The sequence below is a fragment of the Cyanistes caeruleus genome, chromosome 5, assembly GCF_971803275.1.
Source record: "Cyanistes caeruleus chromosome 5, bCyaCae1.hap1.1, whole genome shotgun sequence".
NCBI lineage: Eukaryota > Metazoa > Chordata > Aves > Passeriformes > Paridae > Cyanistes > Cyanistes caeruleus.
The window spans coordinates 24,125,142-24,139,725 of NC_141705.1; the positions used below are offsets into that span (position 1 = coordinate 24,125,142).

Sequence of the window (14,584 nt, forward strand, 5' to 3'; positions counted from 1 at the left end):
GAGGACTACGTTTCTAACTATAATTAAGTGAAAAACTTGAAGCATTCTTCTTCACCAAGACGTATTTTTTAAATGCAAAGCAAATAGATCTTGAAGTGCCAAATAGTAACACCTTCAGACACATTATAGTTTTTTAGAGTCTAAGCTTTAAGCTTTGTTTGCTTAAAGCTTTCTGATACAAATTTACCAGATTCTCAGTGCTAAAGATACAGAAAAATATTTGCAGGTGTAAGATGTAACAAAGTAGAAAACAATTCTTTCTAATAATAAAAAAAAAAAAGAAGATATATTAGTCATGTTAGGGCTAGAAATGTTACTGCCACAAATAGATTTTATTAATTGCAATAGATTTAGACACCAGGAAATTTTCAGTATTATATTTTTATAAGTGTTTCTAATATATTCTTTGGCTATAAAAGGTTTGGGTTGGTTTTTTTTTTTTTATACTACAGTTCAGGTATCAGTTTATCCATTTCAGATATGCTCATAAAGATATTTATGTGAGTTAGACAAAACCAGTCTTTTCCATTAATGGCTTATAAGCAAGCATGCTTAATTTCATGTAAGCACTGCACTGTTTTAATGAAAATACTTGTATGTGTGTGTATATATATATTTTGCATATGTATATATATGCATATATATATATTGTATATGCATATAAGTTCAGCATACATAACATCTTCAGAATTTCATTCTACATCAAATGAATATATTTAGGTCAGGTAAGACTTCGGGGTGTGCATGTGTAGTACATTTTCTGTGTTGCAGCAGGAATTTTTCAGGTTTTTTTTTTTTTTCTATCTAAACAAATAATTATTAATTCTAACTTAGCAAAGACTTTTTTTCCTTCAAACATTTTCAACAGAAGATGACAACACATTCCAATTTTGTGTGACACTGTCTTGTTGTCACTTTCAACAAATAAAATAGTGATAATTTAAAGACTGTAAATGACATTTTTTTCTCTGCTGTATCTGAACTTACTTTGAATGGTATTGCAAATATTTAGTTTAAGAAAGTATGATGAAGAAGCACAAGGCTTCATGTAGATGATAGCAGAACGGAAGCCAGGACTTTCCTTTCCTGAAGTCCCAGTTAAGATATTAATGTTATCCCCAAGTGTATTTGGGTCCTCTTATCTCACTTCCAGTTAAGAACTATGTAGTGCTAATATTCTAAAACTATCTGTAGGAAGTAAAATAGCAACAATAACATTACATATTTTTCACTCTCAAATATGGATTTTTTTTCTAAGCATATTTTTGATTATTACTAACATATTACTGACTAACAATAGAAAAGTGTGATTAAAATTACGATAGTACTAGATATGTAAAAAAAAGATAAAACTTTCTCTCCAATAAGTTATTTTGAATTGTACCAGGACTGTCAGGACTATATTTCAAGGACCCTATTAGAGATTCTATTCCAGAGAATGCAACCTAATGCCACAGAAATTGGATGGTTTAACTTCGTGTAAGATGGTCAGTCTGCATGAATTCAATGTTGAAATAACTTCTGAGAAGTAAACTATCCCACATTAAGCTCCAACTCTAAATATATTGCTCAGCATTTTTAAATCTGAATCTCCAAGAAACAGCAGAAGCTAAATGATTTTTAGAGCTTACCAATCATCTGAAGGAACACTACAATCCTCAGGCTCAGGGCAATGGCTGCACAAGAAGCAAGCGAAAAATAGAACAGGGAGAGGAGAAAGAATCACAAATGCTAAAAAATTGGATCATGTGTTAAAAAACGAAGTTAGTTAATAAAACAAAATCACAAAAAAAAACCCATTTTGCAACTATTTTGCTAGTGCCTAGATAATAATGAAAATTGCAAATATATGGTCTTTCTATTGATTCTTCATCAACTATAACAAACCACGTTTTTGCAAGTCTCCCTCAGGCTTTTGTTTCTAACAACATTAAACAGGGTAAACGATGGCAAAAACATGCATATTGAGGTTGCCTCACAGCAGAAAGCCCGTGGTATCTCAACTTTAATTTTGTTCCTCTTTGGAGAAAGAGATATCGTGACAGAAGTGATCCTGTCTCTTCTAAGTAACATTTTATAGTCACAAAAAGCTGACTAATTTGTTGATATTTTCAGGTGGAAGTTAACTACATTATTAATGCATGGATACATATGGACAGGCAGAGGCACACAGATGAAGAAGTATATTAAATACCTACCCATATGCAATTCCTGCTACTGTACACTTCTTAAATTGCATGACATTGCATGTCAGGGTACCCGTTTTGTCCGAAAATATGTACTTGACCTAAATGAATGATAAAATCCATTATACATCAACATTCAGCAGTTAATGACATATCTAGTATAATTCATGACTATCAGCATATGAAATATTTTTACCTTTTCTGCAACTTTTAGAGTTTTTGGAGAAAAAGCCAACAATAAAAACAATACATAAACATGGCAGGTGCACGGCCCTCATACCCATTTCCAAAGAAATCAATCAACTGAGTTGTCAGGACACTTAAGCTTTCTTCAGTGTATGGTGGTGTACACAACCATCCCTCACTCTACATTTTGCTGAAGCACAAGAAACTAGTGACAGACCAATGACTTTGCCAGTAGAATGTTAAACTCTGGACAAAATGCAATATGGCAAGAGAAGTATCCATATGCATTTCTAAATGGATCTTTTTGACATAGAAATATCTTCTTACAGCCAAAATGTTAGTAAAAGTGCAACAGTTCAGAAATGCCAAATTACAGGGAAAGGAGAAATACATTCTTTCCTACACTAGATCTCCTATTTCCCTAGCATTATAAACCCTTCTCTTCCAGAAACTACTAGGTAAAGCATTTTAAAATTCAAAGCTGAAGTACATAAACCTGTGATATTTTTAAGTTTTGTTTAAACCTAATCTTAAGAAAAATGTTAACATATGAAGAAATGAAGTCATCTGTGATGAACCAAAAGTTCTATGAGTCACAGGTAAACTTCATTAAATTTATTTTTAATTAAAAAAAATTAAAATACAAGGATTCTCAATTAGGAACTAACTACATTATACCTGAAACTAAAAAAGCCATGCATTAGTAAGAATGTTTCTGAGGAATTATGCCTTAATCAAATCAGCAGTTAGAAGAAATAATTCTGTGTTTTCTTTATGCTCCAAATTGTGTATTTTTTTTAAATTTTTTTTTTTTTTTTTGTGGGGGCACAGTGGGAAAATGGGAATTGCAGCTAAGAAAATTTAAACTTTTTCCCAACACCAAAGTTTTGCCTTTCTTAAAACCTGAAGATCTCTTGGGGGAAATCTCTTTATTATGTGCAACCCTCATGTACTTCAAAGAAGAAACCTGCTCTTTTTAGTAGATTCTTTTTGTCTCCCTACAAACATCTGGTCAAATTAAGAATCTGTTGAAAAAATGAAAGTGGAGATTCCAAGAAGCCTTGAATAGCTTTTGACGGTGAAGGAGAATTTGATGAGAATCCTAAGAAATGAAGACAAAAACTACTGAAGTCAAAAGGAAAGAATGTGTCTGGAAATGTGAATAACAAGATAGCTGCAGAAGTAGAAAAAAACAGTGTAAAATGAAACAGAAAGAAAGCTAAGATTCAAGAAAGACACTCCCACTAGAGGAGCTTGTACTCCCCCCTTCAAAGCCAGGAAAATAATAAAATTTTCTGCACATACATGCAGAAGACTCAGCAGGCAAAGACCCTGTATTCCTCTGTGTAGACCAGTCATAAAACATAACCTTCAGTTTTTCCAAAAGGCACATTTCTTAAATATTAGTCCCTAGGACAGCTTTGCTATATGGTTAAAACGAAATTATAATTTATTGGTTTTGAAAATCTAGACTTTACTTTCCCATGCAATAAAGAATTCGTTATGAAAACTTCTAGGTTAAGAAATGCAAGAACATGCATACTTGTGTTCATAATACAATTCAATTAAATAAGCATGTAATTTATTTTCCACAGCAAGAGTTGCTCACCATCAGTGTACCAGAAAGCTTAGCATGTTTCTAAAGCCAGACTGCAAATACAATTGACTGAAAGAGCAATTACCATGTGTAGCTCTTCTAGAAGCACACCCTGTGCCCCAGGCACGCTTGTACTAAGTCATTCTTCCTAATCATGAACAACGTATAACAAGTGATGTCTTGTGAAAAGTTGAACTGATTTTACAGTATTAAAAGAACTCCAAAGTACAAAGAAGAATTAAGCCCAAATTTCCAGGGTTTAATTCAGCCATGAACCCCCACTACATTCATGGCTTCCAGTCTTCAGTGGCAAGAAAACAGACATGTATAGAAGTGTGATTCAACCCTAAGATACTCACTGTCTTTTCTGAGGAATGCAGAGCACGTGAAAAAAAAAGATATACTGAAGACACACATTATCATAAGTGTATATACTGAGACTAAAATTTGTACCACAGACAGCCTAAATGCTCAGAATTCCTTTGATTTTGTAACTTTATTGATACACTTCAATCTTCTGTGATTACATGCACATTGATAAGGAGATTGTTCATGTAATACTGGTTTTAATTATCTCCTACTGCGAAGAATTTTAAAAAATATATGACAAAACAAAAAGAATAGAAATAAGCAAATACTAAGGCAAAAATACATTTTTTAAAATAAATCCTGACAAGAATAATTTCAATACAGATTTAGAATCAGTAATTATTTTATCTACCTGTCCAAGTTCTTCATTGAGATTGGAAGTACGAGCCATTGCAGCAGTGTCTGTAGGTTCATAGTGCATGTCTATGTCCTAGAGATAAAAAAATAGTGCATATATTTAAAAAACTGTCTTTCAAAACTTCTTCCAAAAAATCTAGCACATAAATAGAAAAGTTAAGTGTAGAAGAAAAGACCAAACATTAATAGATCTACCTAAGATTCTTTCAACATGGGAAGCCACAAACACTATCAGATCACTTCCAAGAGCCTCCAGAAGAATTAAGATTTTCTCATGGGTGATTTTGCTCAGATTATTTCTAGTGATCAATATTATTGAAAAACTGTTGACCCACATATTTAAAATGATTTTAGCAACAAGCAGAAATACTACACACTGTGACTCTTAAGAAGAAGTCAGTCTTACCTACTTTTACTGTATGCACAACCAGTCATTTCTAAATAGCAAGATAAATATATCTTGAGATAAAAACATGTAGATAAATTTGAGAGTACACAATAAACGTAAGATACAATTCACATGGTGTTCTTTTACTCCTACTTGTTAAATAAACATCAGAGATTGTTTTTAAATACAGTAAAAGATCAAAACATTGTCAAACATGGTAATGTAATGCAACGGATTGCAGACGACCAACTTCTCCATGCAAATATAATCTACACACAGAGAGAAATATTACTTAAAATAAATGTCCAGAGTCCCAGATTAGAATAAATTAAAGGCAACTAATCTCTCATAAGGAGAAAATGGGGCAGGAAGAGAAGTTAAAACTGCCTTTCTGGTTTCTTTTATAAACAGTGGCAATCTACACATTCAAGACGGGTATTTGTTGAATATTTATTTAAAAATACAGACAGTTAAGGAAGAATTTCATTGCATTCTCCAGTTTTTTAACAGTTTCTTTTACAGCCCGCAAAAATAATATAGAAATCAAAACCAGCTGACTGCTTAAAAAAGTATTTAACTTTTAAAATAAAGCATTTGCTTCACCTGCTATTTCATTTGCATTCTTATCTATACCTCCATGACACATCACACACATACAAATCTATTTCAAACATTTGATCAAGGAATCAGAACAAAGTGTTTAGAATGCTGTGATGAATTTACATTCAGAAAAACATGGAAAAATGGAAGGCATGTTTAGGTGGCTTAAGGAAAATATCTCACTCCCACCTCAAACAGACTAAACCCTTCTTTTTCCTCACTAATTCATTAAGAAAAAAAACCTAAGGGATGCCAAAATGATCTTTATATATTTCACAAGTAGTAATACTAGCAGACACTGTTTTTGTACAATAAACTCCACTCCATTAAACTAGGGTGGTGCTTGGAAAACAAAATAATAAGCAAAATACCAAAGCAAACTGCCAAAGTCTGCAAAGAAAATAAGAAACTGAACAAAACTCCCCAGCACTGCAAAATACAGTCTTCTGATCATTCTGAATGAAACTGATACCTGAATAAAAATAATGAGAAAGTAAAAGCAAAAAAACAGAGACTGAAATGTTATAGTTCATGGTTTAAACATTGATATGAAAAGCTGCACCACCAAAGCCCACCTTGAATGGGCCTCCTGAATGAAACCTTGAAATATGAGTTAAGCTGCCTAAGAGAACTTGAGGTATGAGAAAGTGACACTTTTGTTCAATCACCTCAGGCCTGGGAAGAAACAGATAAGGCTGGGAGAGCATCCATAGCAGGGCCAAGCCCAGGAACTGTCCCAGAAATCACGCTCCCCTAGCTTTGGGCTGGGGGAGGCCATAGCTCTCAATCCGTGCTGCCAGGTTTGCACAGACTGTCCCCCCACCAAGGGTGGTGGAGGAAGAGGAGGGCCTTGGGTGTGTGGTGCAACCTCTGGTCAAAGGTAGTGAACAACCACCTCTGTCACACAAACTGGCTCAGGAAAGCCCAGGAAAGCCAAATCCACAGGACATTCATGTGAGGGGCAGCTGAGGGGGAGTCACAATCATCAAAGAGCCCCAAAGTTCCCCTCAGACTCATTCCTGAGGCCTTGCCTCAGAGCACTGCACATGATGCAAAATGATGCAACTGACCCAGAGTCTTGCCAGAGATAGTGTCAAACTTGCCCTAGATGTTTCCACATGGCCTGAACCAGGCTGGTTAATTAAATATTAATCCTTTTAATCCTATGCCTTTTGGAGAGGGACCCTCACCACCAAGAAGAGCAGATGGAGAGGACTAACAACACATTGTTGGCACCCACAGAGGGGTGAGGTGATATATCTCTACTTAATCTGTCTCTCTCACTCTTCCTGTCCACTCACCTCCTTTTTCTAGTTCCTTCTTTCTCTTTCATTTACTGTTAAACAAAATATATCACTTCTTGGGTATCAACATTTAAACTCGTTTGCTTTTAATCGTGTTTTGGGGAATATTCAAACCTGAAGTAGCAATCCACAGAAGGCTCACTTTGCTCCTCTGTAATTAGTGGATCACAACAAACATGCTCCAAAAGTCAATCTGATGCAGCTGTAAGAGCACTAAATGAAATAATTTATTATTACCTCCTCGGATTCCACTAATAATAAATAAACAGCACTTAGAAAAAGTCTGAAAAAAATGTATACATAGACAAGCAATCCATCATTTCACTTACTTGTGAAACACTTGATTTTAGAAATCAATAAATATTATAAAAATAATATTTACCCAATTTATGAAATAGGCCTGAATGAATTTAACGACTTCAAGTGTAACCAACAAGCTGATTGGAATAAGATTATTGAAGAGAATGATAAAAGTCAGGAAATTCAATCCAAAGTTGCTTGCTCCACCATCTGCCAAAAAACAAAGTAATCAAATATGTAGTGTATTCAAAATATTGAATTAACAGCTGATTTTTAAAATGTTCTAAGAAGAATCTTTGGAATTAATTACAATAACACTTGTCTATAGATAAGATCTTCCTTAGAGTTAAGGATCTCTATTATAATAGCAGAGTTCAAATTCAGCTATCTTTGTAATCATCTCTGATTTCTGAAGAGCAAATTTACCAGCCATTCCCTCTTTTGCTACATTTTAAGATCAAAATCTGGAATATATAAGCAACCAGGTTCTTAACTCAAAATATTACAGTTTTATATTTTGAAAGGGGAAATATATAGTGAAATGAATTTTTTTCTCCATCCACTTTTTTCTCCCTCAACAGAGCAAAATGCTACGAAAGAGGTAACCTCACACCCTATGAAAAGAAGATATTAAATCAGAGGGTTTAATGAAAGTTCTAAACAACTGGAAATTTGAATATTAATATGTAAAACAGGAAGTTTTATACTACTTTTTCCTTTAAAGTTTTAAGTTTTTCTTTTAAAGATAACTCTAGCAGTAGCACCTCAGAGAAGAGAATGGGGAAGTCTGCTGTGCAGTACAGCAAAAGGGTAAAAGATGGAGCATGCCTAGATGTATAAAAACAGCCTCAGATATGTTTCCACTGTCTGTACAATGTGGATTGGTAACACTCTAAGATCCACCCACAAAAGAAAGTTTTGGAGACTTTCATCAATTGCAGCATCAAATAAAGTACTTGTCTAAAAGAGCAGGGAGCTAAAAAATTAAATAACTAAGGGGAAAGGGGAATAAAATGCTTCTTACATATTAAAAGCATCTTGTATCAGAACAACCATATGCTGAATACAGACAAAGGACATGCCTTATAAAACCCAAAACAATTTCATTTAATCATGGGACATATATCAGAAAACAAACTGACATGGATAATCAGTTGAGAACACACAAACCAAAATATCAATGGCTAAAGAAACATTTCATGTTTCTTTTTTTAAGGAATAACAATAATTTATGAACTGCTTCACTACTGTGGTAACTATATAATAGCCACCACATTCCTAAAACTTTTATATTTCCCAGAAATGAAAAAAAAAAAAAGAAAATGCACAGATGAAGCACATCTGATGTCCTTCTTTGATAATAGTGAACATTGTCAATATTCTACGAACTGCTTCACTTTTTCTTACCTCACCAGGAAAACATGAAAGTTAAGTTTCTTAATAAAAAAAATATGTTTCTTTCTCAGCATCAGAAAGAAGGGAAGCAAAATTCATCATAAATGCAGACACAGAAACTTCAGGAGTGCCTTCAAATCCGAACTTCAATATTTTTCTTCTGGAACTTACCAAAACCCCAAAAAACTCCACTTTGCTAACTACATTCAGAAGCTTTGTACTCAGGAGCCTTGCTTAGGTTCTGGCTCTGCCTAAGTAAAAAAGCCCCTAAGAAATTCTGAAAACATGAATAATTGACTGCAAAGTATATTCATGAAAACTTCTTTTAAATCTTGTTTCCACACAGAGGGTCAGACTGTCAGGATGTTACATGCTGCTGTGAAGGCCTGTGTAAGATCACACTGCCCTGCATACACCGTACATGCAACTGCCCAGTGTAATATGCTAGATGAGACCTCTCCTGCCTCTTTTACCTTCTTTAGGAGAAGTCTATTAAGTTCTGATATTACTTAGTTAAAGCCCTACACAGTAAAAATTATAAAGCCACAGCATCACTTCCTAAGACAAGCAAGTTTAAAAATTCAGAAATGTCACTGCAGCTTTAAGTGTAATCTACTGGTAACAGTTCAAAGAGGCTTCATTCTGATGTCTAGGGAGCTGACTCTTTATGCCAGTGGAATGCTGATGCAGACCTTGCTGAGCTGCAGACATGGAATACCTGAAAGAAGTAGAGACAAGCAGATCATCTTGCCCTTCCTGAATTAGCAAGAAGTCAGATGGCACAGTAAGGCAAATTTTATACTTGATGTGATATACCTAGCCCAATGACTTTAGTCAACAAAGAAGAGAGATTGATAAAAAAATACACTCTGCAAGGGAAGATAATCCTCCTCCTTTCCAAATATGAAAGGCAAGTGAGTACTAAAATATTAATATAGTGTTTTAGATCTTACAATTTAGATCAAGATACCAGTCTCTTCCAGTATGCCTTCGGTTCCATATAGCTGAACCAATGGAGCAGATCAAAGACATGGCAATAAGGATGCAGAACAAAATCAAAATCTGAATATTCGTAATTCGTTCCACATTAGACATTTTAAGAGGTGGACTTGTTGAATTCTGCAAAAGACAAAAAACAACAGCAGCTATTAAATATTAGATGAGGTAACAAGGTTACCTCATCTTTTCAAATTACATGTCACTGTATCCTTTTCTAAATATTCTTCCATATACAACGTCATCATAAATGCCCTAACTCTTTTACTTTAAAAAACCAAAAACCAGCAGCTTATAAATCTATGAATTGGAACTTTAGAACTGTGTCACAAGAAGTTTAAACAATCACACAGAACACTGGTAACAGTAATAGTTAAGAGAATTTTTAATTCTTAAAAATGAATGTTCATGCACCTTGTAAGTGCAATAGAAGACAGTTTCTAATCCAGACATACTTTTTCAAGTAACTATTTAACAAATTAGAAAAGCAATAAATAAAGCATGAATGACCAATCTGAAATTCCTTTTTCTCAACAGGTGCATCTCAATTCTGATATTTCAAAACACATTAGGCGAAGTAATTTCAGTCTCTTCCCTCCTCAATCTGTTTTCTGACAAGAATGATTACATTTGTCCTTGAAAGAAAGCCCCACAAGAGGACAGTTTTAGGAGCAGTCAAAAATAAAAAAAGACAAACTGATAACAGAACTTGCTAATAAAGAGTTTTCATAGCACAAGTTACAAGAAAGAATCAGTGAATATGCTTATTACTGGAAAAACTCCTTTGGGGACTAAGTGACTAAAATAAAAAGAAATTGCTTTATTTTTCTTGCTTTTAATTCATATGAAAGGTGCTCTACTACTTGCATGTTAGTACTATATTGAATCAAGCTGTGTTTCTGTACCACGGGATGGTAAATTAAGGTAATAAAACAGACAGGTCAGGCAAAATCCAAGTGACAAACCTGCATGAGTTTTGTGTCATGTCCAGTATAGACAACTATCCCATGAACCCACTGAGTATTTCTCAACTGAGCTCCTCGTAGAAGAATCTGATCAGATCCCAGCGGAACAGTACTAGAATTAAGAAGTTTTACATTTTAGTACTAAACAGTCAATGCCCATGAATAAACATAATCAGCAGTTGTTAAAACTAATTTCTCAATATTTACATGATTATTGTTAATAGGTAAGGAACCTAATTTTCACATTTAACTTTTTGGTTGTTTGGAAAGAGAAAACTTAACAGATAAAAAACCAGGTCAAAAATCTAAGTTTTCAAAAATATTACTTACCACTTAATTTTTATTATGAACTATTAATTTCGATATGGTACTACTAACCAAGCATACTGAAAGAAAAAATATCTAATTCTTCTGTGATTTATGATTACCAATTATCAATTATTTCCTAATGATTTCTTACAAAATTGATTTTCAAAGCAATTTTCAAATGAAGTAATTTCTTTTAACTCTCAAATTAGTCCACTCTTCTAGTGAAATAACCATCTTTTATGAACACAGTAATTTAACATTCACAATAATATTTCATGTGCCTACTTTAAACTGCAAAACCAGGTATATTTTGTTCTGTTATTCTTTTAAAACTGTGCGTAGTGAAGAAGCAACATACCCTTCAAAGACATCGGAAACATGAAAAGACATGTCTTTTCCACAGACAAACATGCTCTGTTTCGGTACTTTTCTTTCTGTAAATACCAGCTGGCAGTTCACACTTGTTAAAAGTGCTCTAGTGTTTGGAATTTTTACCTAAAACTACTACCTCTACTTGTTTGAAATCAGCACGTTATTAAGACCGCAAATTAACTGATTAAGAACAGTAGCTGTATCTCTGATATATAAAATATAAAGCATCTGAAAAAGCCATGATATTTAGTTACATTATGGGTAGCTCAAGGAGTATTGTCAAGGTATGGAAAGCCCAGATCTGCCAGGTGTCATGTGACAAATACTCAATATTGTGATCACACTCCGCTCTAATTAAGTGATGGTGCAATGACTTGACAGAGATCTCAAGTGTCTCATTTCCCAGCTTCAGTCTTCTTAAAACTGATCCAACACATCTCATTTCTCTTGCATTTACATAACTACTGACTGTCACCAACATGCTTGGGTTGCATTTGGTAAGGGATGTTCTCAGTGGGGAGAAATGCTTTTAGAATACACTCCTGGCAGAGGGTGTATATTAAGAGCTAGTAATTTCTGAGACACATGTGAAAAGTGACACAACAAAATATTTTTGTTAACAAGTATACTGCACTCTTATCCAAAATTTTAGGAATGTCTTCAGGAAAACATATAATTTAAGCCTGGATAACCAGAATCTGACCTTGTTTTGCAGAATCCCCTCACCATTTACCAAGCCACTGTCAAATCACAGGTTCATATACACCAGGCTAAAGAACTTTTCTCCTTTCTCTAGCTAATTGTCTTCATGGACTAAAACAAAGCTGCTGTATACTCATAAGCATAATAAAGAGCTGCACACTTTGGCGATTAGAGTTAGCTCACTCAAAGGCTGAAGGTAGCAAAGTTTTTGCCTCTTTTAGTTCACAGATTTAGCCAAAAGGCAAAATTCCTCTCCCATGAAGGGAAAAAGAAAAGACCGAGAAGGTCAACAATATACAACTTTTATGTAACTCCAATTGAGTGAAAGAAGACAGAGACACATTTTCAGTTTCCTCTATTGCTATTGCAAGTATGTTAATATGGTAATGGATAAAGTGTAAACCACAGCTGCTAGACCTAGATAATGTGGTTGGAAGGTCTAAAGACCTGGACAAATATTATGAGCAGAAAAAGAATATAACCCATAATTTTTCAGGTTGAACTAAGGCCAAGATTCAAAAAGAATTACTTACCTGCAATTCTTTTTCACTGAAGGTAAATATTATATTAGAACCACACTTTTGAAATTATCCTACTATACAGAAACTATAGGCAAACTATTCCAAAACAGAATTTCTCAAATGAAAAATTTCTTGACCAGCAGATGGCATCCTCCTACACATTCTTGAGGCATAATAGCCATCAGCATATTCAATATTTATTTTTTAATCATATTTTTAAAATTAAATTATTAGATTAAAAAGGAAAGTATGTTTTTCCTTCTAGCAAGGGAGGAAGAATGAATGTGTGGATCTGCTATAACTATTACCTTCAGAGAAGAATTACAGGTAAATGTTTTTGTCTTCTTAATGACAAGAACAGTGGAATTATAATAGATCCACACTCTTGCGACTGAAAAATCCCAGAATGCATCTGCAAGAAATCAGTAAATAAAAAATGGAATATTAAGGGGAAAAATAAAAGATCTTTAGTAATTAGTTAGTACTATATGTATCAGTCTAAAACCACAAACATGAATAATACGGGATATGGAGAAATAAATACCTACCAAATAAATAAGAAATACTGTAAATCTTTGGGAATGAAGGATTCAGAAATTCTGGATCTAGCAATAAATCTTCTGTGAATCCACAGAGGACTCTGAATATCAGTATTTGGTAGGCTTTTCAGTATTTTAAGATTTTTTTAAATGAACATTTTCTATTTTTAAAGAACATACTTTCAATAAACCAAGGCATTAAACGTTTTTCAGCTACCAAATTAGAAGAATTAGAGATATATAGCAATGGAGTCTGTTCCACTCCACACTTAGACAAATGGAAGAAAAGAACAATTTAAAACAAAAAAAGGCAAGAAATTATTTCTATTCAGCTTCTGTAACAGATGACATGCTTAATAAGTGAGTTTCTAGGTACATATTTCAGAACTGTCAGAATTTGATTAGCAGTTTCTTCTATTATTAATAACTAACACTTTCTGAAGGACAACTAGTAAAACAATTCAAGTTGTAGACATTAGAAGTAAGGTCTTATGCTTCTAGTTTTTCAAAAGAATAGTCTAGCAGAGAATACATAAAAAAAGATTTACTATTCATATTTTTACTTCAGTAGTTTAAGAGTACATTAGCTGTCTGCTGTTAGACTGAGTCTCCCAATATCTTCTTCCTTGTATTCACGTACCCATGCCCTTCCAGTCTGATGTTTCCAACAAAGTCATAGAGATGTCGGTTTGGGCTCTCACACTCAATTCTGCCAGAGAGTTGCATCAAGCTGTCTGTGTCCTTGATGTCTGATGTTAGTGGCAAGCCCTGTAAACAAAATTCATTTGTCATGACATTAAAAAACACTACCCGATAACGTATCTACATACTATAAATCTAAGAGCAAGACCAGAAAGCAATCATCCCTATGGCAGCAAAATGGACCAGCTACACTTTACTGTTGCAACAGGGTGCTACAGTGAAAAAGTCACCTTGGCATCTGAAAGTACCACTACGAAGACAGGGTCATAACCCATCACAAAGAATGTCCCTGTATAGTGACAGCACACTCAGTCAAAATCTGCTATTCCCTACCTGTCCCTGAAGGACAATACTGGCCCCATCAGCTGCTTCCTTCAGGGCTTCTGCCTCATCATCTGCTCTCTAAAAAAAAAAGCCAGTACCCAAGCTACTTATGTTTCTACCTATTTTCCCAAAGAAACGCCCTAAAACAAAGCACAAAGAATGACTTAGGAGTAAACACTCATTCCTTCAGTTTTATGATGCCAATAATCCACAGCTTTTTATTCAAACCACTAAAATTTCAAAGTCTTCTAAAACATCCATTAGTGTAATAAAATGTTTTTTATAAGCAGTAACAGATAAAAATAGTATTAGCAATATTCTAAAAAATTAAATTCTTACCTGTCGAATTTTTAAGTTTGTCTCACCATCTAAGTTAGATGTTTCAATGTAGCACATGGCCTGTGGTTCACTATTAAGAGAAAGAAACTCCTGAATTCAAAATTATAATGGCAAAATCCATAAACTTCCTGTA

At 34.0% G+C, this 14,584-nt stretch overlaps 1 protein-coding gene across 9 annotated transcripts in view; it reads right to left on the reverse strand.

Annotated features, from left to right (window-relative positions):
- Positions 1 to 14,584, reverse strand: part of ATP8A1 (ATPase phospholipid transporting 8A1) — a 102,008-nt gene that overhangs the window by 65,560 nt on the left and 21,864 nt on the right. For 6 of the 9 annotated variants that reach the window (XM_086888365.1, XM_086888362.1, XM_086888367.1 and 3 more), the window contains 8 exons: positions 14,452 to 14,521; positions 13,727 to 13,854; positions 10,644 to 10,755; positions 9,636 to 9,801; positions 7,370 to 7,497; positions 4,691 to 4,768; positions 2,199 to 2,287; positions 1,632 to 1,676 (listed from right to left, as the gene is read on the reverse strand). In XM_086888365.1, coding sequence (XP_086744491.1) covers positions 1,632 to 1,676; positions 2,199 to 2,287; positions 4,691 to 4,768; positions 7,370 to 7,497; positions 9,636 to 9,801; positions 10,644 to 10,755; positions 13,727 to 13,854; positions 14,452 to 14,521 — 816 coding nt within the window. The remainder of the gene's footprint in view (positions 1 to 1,631; positions 1,677 to 2,198; positions 2,288 to 4,690; positions 4,769 to 7,369; positions 7,498 to 9,635; positions 9,802 to 10,643; positions 10,756 to 13,726; positions 13,855 to 14,451; positions 14,522 to 14,584) is intronic. The other 3 variants (XM_086888363.1, XM_086888364.1, XM_086888370.1) reach the window with 1 other exon arrangement.